Source organism: Thalassophryne amazonica, chromosome 13 (assembly GCF_902500255.1).
Source record: "Thalassophryne amazonica chromosome 13, fThaAma1.1, whole genome shotgun sequence".
Taxonomy (NCBI): domain Eukaryota; kingdom Metazoa; phylum Chordata; class Actinopteri; order Batrachoidiformes; family Batrachoididae; genus Thalassophryne; species Thalassophryne amazonica.
Window position 1 is genome coordinate 19667489 of NC_047115.1, and position 13456 is coordinate 19680944.

At 38.8% G+C, this 13456-nt stretch overlaps 1 protein-coding gene across 11 annotated transcripts in view; it reads right to left on the bottom strand.

Annotated features, from left to right (window-relative positions):
- Positions 1-13456, bottom strand: part of ccdc88ab (coiled-coil domain containing 88Ab) — a 137043-nt gene that overhangs the window by 28517 nt on the left and 95070 nt on the right. For all 11 annotated transcript variants that reach the window (XR_004564654.1, XR_004564653.1, XM_034185652.1 and 8 more), the window contains exons 18-20: positions 5500-5682; positions 5133-5411; positions 4795-4919 (exon numbers count right to left, since the gene is read on the bottom strand). Coding sequence is in view for 9 of the 11 variants with exons in the window: in XM_034185652.1 (XP_034041543.1) it covers positions 4795-4919; positions 5133-5411; positions 5500-5682 (587 nt within the window). In the remaining 2 variants the exon portion in view is untranslated. The remainder of the gene's footprint in view (positions 1-4794; positions 4920-5132; positions 5412-5499; positions 5683-13456) is intronic.

A 13456-nucleotide genomic window follows, 5' to 3' on the forward strand; every position in this document is an offset into this window, starting at 1 on the left:
GAGCAAGTAAGAATACAGATAGATGGGGTGCAGATTGAAAGGGTTGATGACAATAAATTTGTTAGGGTAATAATAGATGAGAAAATCAGTTGGAAACCACACATGAAATATATACAGTGAAGAAAATAAGTATTTGAACACCCTGCAGTTTCACAAGTTCTCCCAACTTAGAAATCATGGAGGGGTCTGAAATTTTCATCTTAGGTGCATGTCCACTGTGAGAGACATAATCTAAAAAAAAAAAAAATAATAATCCGGAAATCACAATGTATGATTTTTTAATAATTCATTTGTATGTTACTGCTGCAAATAAGTATTTGAACACCTACCAACCAGCAAGAATTCTGGCTCACACAGACCTGTTAATTTTTCTTTAAGAAGCCCTCTTATTCTGCACTTTTTACCTGTATTAATTGCACTTGTTTGAACTAGTTACCTGTATAAAAGACACCTGTTCACACACTTAATCACACTCCAACCTGTCCACCATAGCCAAGACCACAGAGCTGTCTAAGGACACCAGGGACAAAACTGTAGACCTGCACAAGGCTGGGATGGCCTACAGGACAACAGACAAGCAGCTTGGTAGAAGACAACAACAGTTATGATTATTTATTAGAAAGTGGAAGAAACACAAGATGACTGTCAATCTCCCTCGGTCTGGGATTCCATGCAAGAGCTCACTTTGTGGGGTAAGGATGATAGTGAGAAAGCTCAGAACTACACAGGAGGACCTGGTCAATGACCTGAAGAGAGCTGGGACCACAGTCACAAAGATTACATTAGTAACACATGATGCTGTCATGATTTAAAATCCTACAGGGCAGCAAGGTCCCCCTGCTCAAGCCAGCACATGTCCAGGCCCGTTTGAAGTTCACCAGTGACCATCTGGATGATCCAGAGGAGGCATGGGAGAAGGTCATGTGGTCAGATGAGACCAGAACAGAGCTTTTTGGAATCAACTCCACTTACCATGTTTAGAGGATGAGAACAACCCCAAGAAAACCATCCCAACCGTGAAGCATGGGGGTGGAAACATCATACTCTGGGAGTGCTCTTCTGCAAAGGGGACAGGACGACTGCACCGTATTGAAAGGAGGATAGATGGGGTCATGTATTGCAAGATGTTTTGGCAAACAACGTCCTTTCCTCAGTAAGAGCATTGAAGATGACCCCAAACATACAGCCAGGGCAACTAAAGAGGGGCTTCGTAAGAAGCATTTCAAGGTCCTGGAGTGGCCTGGCCAGTCTCCGGATCTGATCTCAATAGAAAATCTTTGGAGGGAGCTGAAACTCCAAACCTGAAAGAGCTAGAGAAGATCTGTATGGATGAATGGACCAAAATCCCTGCTGCAGTGTGTGAAAACCTGGTGAAAAACTACAGGAAACGTTTGACCTCTGTAATTGCAAACAAAGGCTACTGTACCAAATATTAACACTGATTTTTACAGGTGTTCAAATACTTATTTGCAGCAGTAACATACAAATAAATTATTTTAAAAAATCATACATTGTGATTTCTGGAATTTTTTTTTTGATTATGTTTCTCACAGTGGACATGCACCTAAGATGAAAATTTCAGAAACCTCCATGATTTCAAAGTGGGAGAACTTGCAAAATCGCAGGGTGTTCAAATAGTTATTTTCTTCACTGTACAAACAAAGTATCAAGAAGCATTTCAGTGTTAAAGAAAAACATGTTCTGATCATAAATCACTCCGCATCTTATACTGTTCCATTGTCTTACCGTATTTCAATTATTGTGTACAAATTTGGGGTAATAACTATGAGTTCAATGAAATCACTAATTATTCTTCAAAAAAGGGCAATAGGGGTCATTCATAATGTCGGCTATCAAGATTATACTCGCTCATGCTTCTTAAAATCAAAACTATTAAAATTAACAGACAGTAAAATTCCAAACAGCACAGATCTTGTACAAGGCAAAAAATGATCATTTACCAAAAAACATACAGAAATTGTTCAAGGATCGAGAGGGGGGATATCAATTACGAAGGAAATACAACTTCAAAATGAAAAAAATCCGCAAAACAAGAAACGATTCTACATAATGAAATGCTGTGGGGTGAGACTGTGGAACAGTATGAATGAGGAGTTAAAGCAGTGTCCGAAAATTCAACAGTTTAAAACAAAATATAAGGAATGTGTTTTCATGGGATACAGGGATGAAGTGTGAGAGTCACTAGGTGTTCACAGGAAACTGTTATTGATGATTTATTTCTATATTTGTTTATCTAGTTATTTATGTTCATTGTTAGTTGGGTCTATCTTTTCTGTTGTGTTTTGTCAGGTTCCTTATGTCTGTCTTTTTTCTAAAATTGTATTGTATCATATTATTGTTACTGTTAGTACTATTGTTATTATTATTATTACTGTTATCATGATTGTCAATAGTAGTATTTTTAAGGAAACGGACAGATATATAAATCATTATACAGGGAGAAGTGGTGTGATTACATAAGTTTTGACTTCTCACTCCTTTTTGAACTAACTTTAATTTTACATTGTCTGTTTTATTTTTTCTTTTGTTATGCTCAAAAGAAATCTTCAATTCAATTCAAATATGCATCCTAGAAGGTCAGGAGTCTAAACCTGTATGTGGGGTTCACTGTTGAATATAAATGTGATTTCAACTGTTGACATAACATCTCGGATTTTTATTTTTCATGTGATGTGATGTAGCACATGGTTTTAATGATGTAATGTGTGGATTTGTAATATGTGCATGTGCAAAAATAGCTGCAGAGTGCCTCAAATGTAGTACAAACATGGGCACTTCCGGAAAACCTCCTAGTCATGTCACTTTATGTCTGACGACGTTACGGGCCCACAGAAATGCACAAGATTTCCAAAATATATCCAAGTTCCCAAAATCCCACCAGAAACAAAACTACAGCAAAATGATGGACTATCCCAGTACAACACAGACATCCACTTCCTAAGGTGGGGGGTCTCCAACTCTACTCCTGGAGATTCATGTTCTCCACCCACAGCCAGTGGTGGGCACAGCTAACCAAAAAGTTAGCTTTGATAACCATTAATCAGATAACTGAAAAGTTATCTTTTATAACGATAAACTGAAAAACTGTTTTAAAAAAAGCATCTTGATTACAGATAACCGATAACCAATAACTTTTAGTATTGTATTGTAATATATAAAATGAGGAAATATTTGCACAAAAACAATAAAGTTTATCAGTTTGAACATTAAATATCTTGTCTTTGTGGTGTATTCAATTGAATATAGGTTGAAGAGAATTTGCAAATCATTGTATTCTGTTTTTATTTACATTTTACACAACGTCCCAAGTTCATTGGAATTGGGGTTGTAAAAAGCTGCTGCTTTTTTCACACAACCGAAATACGTCCATTAATGCATTGATTGGCAGAGTAAAATACACAGTAAATATAAATTCTGGAATTCTGAAAAATGGTCTAAACGGTGAAGAAACATCTGTACACAGCTGCACCGTAAGAGCTCCTCTCTCCCACCAAGTCTTGGCGATACTGTCAGCCACAAATAAATAAAATAAAATAATATTAAAATTAGTCTGTTTTGTTTTTGTGTCAAATGGACGACAACACTACTTCTTTCGGATCCAATGGCAGACAGCACCAGCTTAAGGTGCATTTACTGCCATCTCCTGGGCTGGTGAGGGATTGCTGAGATTTTACAAAACCTTAACTCCTGGCAGCCATAGTCATTTGTTTAAATGCAATGAAGTAATCCAGTGTCCTTTAGATATTTAAATAATTCTTTTTGCATGATGTGTGATGGGTTTTGCAGCAGATTTCCAAGGGACGGAAACCCTGTAACGTCCAAAGTGAACCTGAACTACACTACCCACAATGCTGCCTGCGTCGACTGGCCAATCACGTTTTACGCTTAATGATGACATCGTCAGCAAGCGACAGCCAGTCTGCCATAAATAAACACACAACAGACAGACTAAAATGTTTGATTTGAAGGTTTACAAATGTTTTTGACTGTTAAACTTTGCTCACTTTACCAGCAAAAAATGTTATCGGACTGTGGATAATTGGTCCAATGATGATTTTTAAAACTTATCTGAAAAGCTAATCCGCTAGCAAAAACATTAGCTTCGATAATTATCTGCTATCAGATTAGCTGACCTGTGCCCACCACTGCCCACAGCTAATTATCTCAGTCAGGTATGTTCAGCCAGTCAAGACTTGCTCTAAGGATTAACCAGGTTAAGGTTTCCAGCCAGGACCTTCAGGGATACTTATCAGTGAAACTGAGAACAGGGCTTAATTAAAACATACTTCAAAATTGTGAGACAGGCCACTTTGGTTCTTTTTCACTAACTAAACAAAACAACAGACTAGATCTTGGTACCAACTGGAGGTCACATGTCGCATGACTAATTGGAAACAAAAATTTTGTCTCGTTAGACCGGGGATCTCCAACCCTACTCCCAGACAGCACATGTCCTGTTTGTTTAACTCAGTCAGTATTCATCTAATCAAGAGGTGAGAAACACCATAGTTGAAAAAGAAATAATAAAAAACAACAACAACAACAACAAACTTGTGATAAGAGAAGGTAAACATAAAAACATGCAGAGCATGTGCTCTCCATGAGCAAGGTTGGAGATCCCTGAATTACTGAGCTCTGGTGATGACCATTAATTTTTAGACTGAAGTTCATTTTAACTTCAATACATAGCTGAGATTATCCTGACTGATCAAGGCTAGAATTTATTGCTTCAGATCAGATCAGCAGAATGCTGCCTCTGTCAGATGTTATCACCTGTCATCGGAGTTCTCATCATGCAGGAGCCTTTCTTTGTTCAGCCCGATCTTATCCAACTCATGGGTCAGTTTATCCAGATCGTTATTCATCTGCTGAGTTCGCAGCTTCTCACTCACCAACTCCTACAAGCAAACATTTATTTTTCAGTGTTTTTCCAGAAATGCCATGACAAACAGAATAGACAATTACGGTAAAAAGCAGTCACTTTACTTTGCTTTCTACAACCGACAAAATATTCTCAGACTTCAATCTACCATTATGTGAAGCTAAATGTCAAGACATCTTTAAATAACTCCTCATGTTCACAGATTTGTGACACTGAAGAATCTTCTCACCTCTCTGAGTGTGACAAATGTCTTTTTATCAATAGTTGCCTGTTTCACCAGCTCCTTGTTCTCTCGCTCCAGGTCTTTGACTCTGGTGCAGGAATCCCTGAAGAAGATCATCTCCTTGCCCATGGTACGATTCTCTTTCTCCAACATGGAGATCCGCTGGTTGCAGTCGTCCAGCTTGGAGTCGCGGATCTCGGCCTGGTGCCTCAAACGCTTGTTCTCTTTTTCCAAAAGCTTCTTGTCTTTCTCTAGCTGAGAGCTTTCCTGCTCCAGAGTCTTATTCTGAGGGATGAGAGGGTGTAATGGAAAAGCATTAATTAATGAGATTCAAATGAATGGGGGTCATTTTTCTGGGCCTTATATTGCGCACCTCCTGCTCAAGCTGCTCCAAGCGTTTACTTGAGATCTTGAGCTCCTCCAGGTTGTGTTGGAACGTCTGGTTCTCAGCCTCCACCTCCTGCAGCTCAGCCTCCAACTGTTGAATCTTTTTGCTGCTGTTCTCTAAAGCCTTCTGCAAGCGCTGGTTCTCTGTATCAAGGCCCTGGTAGCTTACCTGGCAAAGGAATAGCCATGTAAGGATATAAAAAACTTTCATTAACAAGACACGCCATTCCCTCAAAATCCAACTATGCATACACCACACGCTGATAATTTACCTTTAAATTTCAAAAAACATGGGGGCGCTAGTGAGCGAGCATGGAGTAGGACGCGATTTCTAGAGCTCCCGCTGAGCCAACCAATTTTATGCCATAATACAGCTAATTTCATTGAGACCAACCCCGCAACACTGCCGTAACACAGTGTAATTTCGCTACAGAAGAAACTACGCCCATATGACCGGTCTGAATGGCTCAGAAACTCCAAAAATTTAGCTATGCCGGCAAGGCTAATAGCTCGCGAGCTAAAAGAAACATGAGGCTAGCCGGCACGGACCAAGATCAAATCCCACACAGCCCGGCTGAGAGCGTGGATAGCGACATGACGACCACCGAAGACTTTAAGGAAGAGGTATTATCCTCCCTGAGAGGGGACATTTCCAAAATACTGAGGGACAAACTTAAGGCCACGCTAACAAGTGAATTTGAGGCGCTTAAGTCTGAACTACAAGGCCTCAGAGCTGAAATCGCTAATAGCACTAAAACAATGTGTGAGGAAATTGGGACAATAAAGACGGATGTGAAAGACCTGCAGAGTGGACTATCTACGTGGTCAGATGAAACCACCACACTACAACCCCTGGCAAAAATTATGGAATCACCGGCCTCGGAGGATGTTCATTCAGTTGTTTAATTTTGTGAAAAAAAGCAGATCACAGACATGACACAAAACTAAAGTCATTTTAAATGGCAACTTTCTGGATTTAAGAAACAATATAAGAAATCAAGAAAAAAAGATTGTGACAGTCAGTAACGGTTACTTTTTTAGACCAAGCAGAGGAAAAAAAATATGTAATCACTCAATTCTGAGGAATAAATGATGGAATCACCCTGTAAATTTCCATCCCCCAAACTAAAACCTGCATCAAATCAGATCTGCTCGTTGACACTGACCCTATGCCATGACATTGATCCTATGTGTCTTTTTGCAAGGAACGTTTTCAGTTTTTGCTCTATGGCAAGATGCATTATCATCTTGAAAAATGATTTCATCATCCCCAAACATCCTTTCAGTTGTCCAAAATATCAACGTAAACTTGTGCATTTATTGATGATGTAATGACAGCCATCTCCCCAGTGCCTTTACCTGACATGCAGCCCCATATCATCAATGACTGTGGAAATTTACATGTTCTCTTCAGGCAATCATCTTTATAAATCTCATTGGAACGGCACCAAACAAAAGTTCCAGCCATCATCACCTTGCCCAATGCAGATTTGAGATTCATCACTGAATATCACTTTCATCCAGTCATCCACAGTCCATGATTGCTTTTCCTTAGCCCATTGTAACCTTGTTTATTCTGTTTAGGTGTTAATGATGGCTTTCGTTTAGCTTTTCTGTATGTAAATCCCATTTCCTTTAGGCGGCTTCTTACAGTTCAGTCATAGACGTTGACTCCAGTTTCCTCCCATTCGTTCCTCATTTGTTTTGTTGTGCATTTTTGGATTTTTGAGACATATTGCTTTAAGTTTTCTGTCTTGACGCTTCGATGTCTTCCTTGGTCTACCAGTATGTTTGCCTTTAACAACCTTCCCATGTTTTTTGTATTTGGTCCTGACTTTAGACACAGCTGACTGTGAACAACCAACATCTTTTGCAACATTGCATGATGATTTACTCTCTTTTAAGAGTTTGATATTCCTCTCCTTTGTTTCAACTGACATCTCTCGTGTTGGAGCCATGATTCATGTCAGTCCACTTGGTGCAACAGCTCTCCAAGGTTTGATCACTCCTTTTTAGATGCAGACTAATGAGCAGATCTGATATGATGCAGGTGTTAGTTTTGGGAATGAAAATTTACAGGGTGATTCCATAATTTTTTCCTCAGAATTGAGTGATTCCATATTTTTTTCCTCTGCTTGGTCTAAAAAAGTAACCGTTACTGACTGCCATTTGAAATGACTTTAGTTTTGTGTCGTGTGTGATCTGCTTTTTTTCTACAAAATTAAACAACTGAATGAACATCCTCCAAGGCCCATGATTCCATAATTTTTGCCAGGGGTTGTACATGCCACTGTGGACCACCTTAAGACCCAGGTAACCACTCTGAAAGACAAATGTGAGGACATGGAGGCCCGAATGCGCCGATGTAACATCAGGATAGCAGGCATAGCAGAGGGGCCTGACTCCAGCTCCCCCACAGCAGTCGCTAAAGTCATCAGGGAAATCTTACAATTAGATCGGGATGTGAAAGTGGGCCGCTCTAACAGAGCACTTACTCCGGGCAATGCAAGGGACCGGGAGAAACCTCGGGTGATAATTGCCAAACTACACTATGATGAGGACGCTGCTATGATTCTGCGGAAAGCCAGAGGCCGCGCGCCATTGATATACAATCAACGTGTTGCCATTTTTCCCGATTACATTGTTACTGTGGCCAAAGCCAGAGCAGCGTTTACTGAAGTCCGAAAAATGCTGCGAGGCCGAAAGGAGATCCGCTACGGACTACTATACCCGGCCAGACTCAGGGTTACATATGGAGACCAGAGCAAGGAATCTGTGGACGCACGGAAAGCCATGGACTATGCCAAGCGTATTCTTCAAATGACAAGCGCAGAGCCAGAAGGACCGGGAACGGGGTAAAAGACGTGTAACATATGCTGGCCTAAAATACCAGGACAAAGTGAATGTTGGTGATAACTAAAGACTGATTATATATAGAGTGTTTGTTGATTTAAATAAAAAAATTATACCGATATACAACAGCTGTTTGATTAATACAACTGCTGACTCCGCGGGAGCACCAGTCACTCTCTTTTAGTTTTCTTTTTTTTCTTTTTTCTCTCTCCCTCCCTGTTTACGCACTTAGAGCGCAGTTAATTCTAATCTGTGCTGCGCACTTTAGCTGCTATTTAGTAGCTTAGGGACGAGTTTCCCCACACGTTAAATGTTTGTTCCCCAAATTATCTGTTATATTTTTTTCTTGTGTGTTTTTTACTATGTGTTTTGTTACTTTGTTCCCTTTGTTCTTTAGGGAACTTGTGTTAAGCATGAGAACAACATTGTCTTACATCTTCTTTTTTACCATAAATAGAATGAAAAATGTCTCAACTATAGATGCAGGTCACCATATATGGATGGATTGTTTGGTTTGGCCCTGCAGCTCAAGACCCACAAATAATAACTGGTGCGTGTTCATCTCCGCCTCCCACCCTGCGCTCATATCCTTACTAAATTTGTCTACATATAATATAATTTCAACCTAGATAGATGGGAATGGATGGATTAATAGTTATAAGCTATAATGTAAAGGGCCTGAACAGCCCAATCAAGAAAAAGAAAATTTTACATCAACTAAAACAACTTAACTGCAATATAGCTTTCCTACAAGAGACTCACATGTCTGATGTTGAACATGAAAAATTAAAATCTTGGGCGGATAAAATATACTACTCTTCACACCGCTCAGGCAGAAAGAAGGGAGTTGCTATACTTATACATAAACATATTAATTTCATGATCACTTCTATACATAAGGATACAGAGGGGAGGTATGTTCTGGTGAATGGAATAATTGACGGTGTAGAAGTTACACTAGTGAATGTATATGCACCTAATGAGGACAAGCCTGCATTTATCAATACATTGTTTAATATAATATTACAGTTTAGTACAGGTATATTGTTAATGGGAGGTGATTTTAATTGTGTCATGTCACAGCTACTGGACCGTCAACATCCCTCCCAGACCCCTTTATCTAGAATGAGTAAAGCCCTCAAAAACCATGTTCTAGAAACAGGCTTGGTGGATATATGGAGAAGCAAGTTTCCAAGAGACCGCGACTTCTCCTTTTATTCTAACAGACATGCGACCTATTCCAGGATAGATTATTTTTTCACCCCAAAGTCAGAATTACATAGGATAAAAAAAAATTTTCAAATCTTACCTATCACCCTTTCGGATCATGCACCCATCACACTACTATTGGATATTGGCCATAAAAATACAACAATGGAGACTCAATACATCTCTAATTAATGATAAAGATTTTCTTCTTTTTATTATAGAAGAATTCAAAATGTATCTACAAACTAATGTCACCCCAGAAACAAATCCATTCATTTTATGGGACTGTGCTAAGGCTTATATCCGCGGACGAATTATTTCATACGCAACTGCAAGGAAAAAAGAAAGAGAGGCCAAGCAGCGTGAACTTGAGGATAAAGTAAAAAAATCAGAACAGAAACAAACAATCCGTCACAATTAATATTACAAGAGTTAAATGCCACTCGCAGAGAACTTAACAGTTTATTATCCAATAAAATTGAAGGCAATTTAAGATTCACAAATCAACGATACTATGAAGACGGGAGTAGGGCAAGCAAATTACTTGCATTCAGATTTAGAAAACAACAATCCTCCAATGCAGTCCACAAAATAAGATTACAGACAGATTTCGTCACTAAACCTGAAGACATAGCTGAATCTTTTGCTGAATTTTATAAATCATTATATAAAAATACAGACACCTGTTTTGATGATGTGGAATTGGCTAACTATTTAGAGCACATAGAACTTACAGAATTACCAGCCTCGTCAGCTAAGGAATTGGATCAAAATCAAATCAAAATCAAATCAATTTAATTTATATAGCGCCAAATCACAACAAACAGTTGCCCCAAGGCGCTTCATATTGCAAGGCAAAAGCCATACAATAATCACAGAAAAACCCCAACGGTCAAAACGACCCCCTATGAGCAAGCACTTGGCGACAGTGGGAAGGAAAAACCCCCTTTTAACAGGAAGAAATCTCCAGCAGAACCAGGCTCAGGGAGGGGCAGTCTTCTGCTGGGACTGGTTGGGGCTGAGGGAGAGAACCAGGAAAAAGACATGCTGTGGAGGGGAGCAGAGATCAATAACTAATGATTAAATGCAGAGTGGTGCATACAGAGCAAAAAGAGGTGAATAAAAAGAAACAGTGCATCATGGGAACCCCCCAGCAGTCTAAGTCTATAGCAGCATAACTAAGGGATGGTTCAGGGTCACCTGATCCAACCCTAACTATAAGCTTTAGCAAAAAGGAAAGTTTTAAGCCTAATCTTAAAAGTAGATGGATGTAAATTGGATGAACCCATAAAAGAAGTTGAAATTAAACAAGTCATCTCCTCACTTAAAAATGGGAAAAGCCCAGGCCCAGATGGATATGTGAATGAATTCTATAAGACCTTTAAGGATCTTTTAACCCCCCTTCTGCTAAAAGCCTATAAATATGCTCTAGAATTTTAGACGATGGCACCATATTGGAAGGAAGCATCTATAATTGCTATACACAAAGATGGTAAAAATCCCACTGAATGTCAGTCTTATAGACCAATATCGCTATTGAACGGAGATGTACGTATATTAACTGCGATTTTAGCTCAATGGGTCAACAAGATAATCACTCAGATTATACACCCAGACCAAACACGATTTATTTCTGGTAGATATTATGGAGATAACGTACGTCGACTATTAAACATAATGGCCCATCAAAAGAATAAACTAGCGGAATCAGTAGTTATATCGCTGGATGCACAAAAAAGCGTTCGAGTATCGTGGCGATATCTGTTCCAAACATTAAAGCGGTTTAATTTTGGCCCAAACTTTCTAAGCTGGATTCAAACTCTTTATTCACATCCCCAAGCAGAGGTGAGGGTTAATGGATATAGATCAAAGAGATTTACGCTGGAGCGCGGATGTAGACAAGGCTGCCCCCTATCCCCGTTATTATTCGCTATAAGCATTGAGCCACTAGCACAACTTATTAGAGATAATAAGAATATACAGGGAATTATGATTGGAGGAGAGGAACACAAAATATCACTCTATGCAGACAATGTTTTATTGTATCTAACCAAACCTGCAACGACAGTACCTTACTTGAAAGAACTTATTTCTAATTACGGATATCACTCTGGGTACAAAATAAATGTAGATAAAACAGAAGCCAAGGATATAAACAATCAGGTCTCAGAAAATATAAAGCAACAAAGTAGGTTTAGATGGCCCAAAGACGGCATAAAATACTTAGGCATCAACATACCTCAGTCTCTTAACTTATTCGATGCAAATTATAAAAAAATTATAAAACATATTAGTGATGACTTAGAGCGATGGTCCTTACTCCCTCTCTCTCTTCTAGGGCGAGTGGAGAGTGTCCGCATGAATGTTCTGCCGAGACTACTATACTTATTTCAAATGTTACCGATTGAAATTCCAAAAACGACATTTCACCACGTTGACAAACTAATATCTAAATTTATATGGCAGAAAAAACGCCATAGGGTTAGACTTAAAATACTGCAATCTGTCAAATCCGATGGTGATATTAATCTCCCAAATTTCAGATATTATTTCTGGGCGGCACAAATGAAACCAATGATAGTCTGGATACAAGACGACATGTCCACCCGATGGCTAAATATAGAAAAAAGTATGTGCTCAGTACCCCTAAAGAATCTGCCCTTTTTAGATAACCCTGTAAGGGACATGACAATATGGACAGAACATACTTTAAAAATCTGAAACAAAATCCGTTTGACGTTTGGGTTGCCAAGGCTGCTCTCAATCCTAACAAATATTGGCTCTATGATAACTTTCATCCCTAATAATTTAGATATTGGTTTTAGAAAATGGTCAGACTGTAATTTATCTTATCTACACCAGTTGATAAAAAAATAATATCAAATCATTTGAACAGCTGCAAAAGGAATTTAGCCTTCCAAAGACAGATTTTTTTAGATACCTGCAGCTTAGGTCATTTTTGACCACGCACAAAGACTGGGAGCAGCTTTTGACACCCAACCCCATAGAGACTTTTCTAGTGAAACAAATTGGTGAAGGAGACGGGAAAGTGATTGGTAAATTATATCATTTATTTATATCAATAGCCACTCAAAACTGAGCATGTACGTCGGAGGTAGGAGGCGGAGATGAACATCGACCTATCAACAGACACTTGGAATAAGATATGCATAAGTGCACACTTGGTCACAAGCTCAAACAATTGGAGAGAATTTAAATGGAAAGTCATAAGATTTTTCAGGACACCAGAGATAATAGCTAAAATGCGACCAACAAACCACAGTTCGTGCTGGAGGAACTGCGGGGCAAACACTGCTAATCACACACATATATTTTGGTCATGTCCTAAATTAAGCCTTTTTTGGAAAGAGATATTTGATGCCTTTAAAGTGATCTTCAGGAGAGATATACCACAGATCCCTTTAATAGCATTATTGGGTGCAGCTCCTGAAGATATGGACAGGAGAAATGAAAGATATCTTTTAAATTTATTGCTTACTGTAGCACTAAAATGCATAACCATTAAATGGTTGAAGCCAGAGCCTCCATCTTATAATATATGGATCCAGAAGGTATGGACCGTGTACCAAATGGAAGAAATTACGTATTTACTGAGACTGCAGAAACCAATTTTTGATGAGAGATGGAAACCAGTTCTGCCATTATTAATACAATGACCTGTATTTGTTTCTGTTGTTTTCTGCTGTCATTGACATGAATACTGTGATGTATCAAACATGTTTTTCTTTGATTGCTGTTTCTCATGCTGCTGTTTGTTCTTTTGTGTGTATGTGTTTATATAAAAATAAAGAAAAATAAAGATTGAGTTTAAAAAAAAAGTTTCAAAAAACATGCTAAACCTGAACATGTAGTGCGTATTT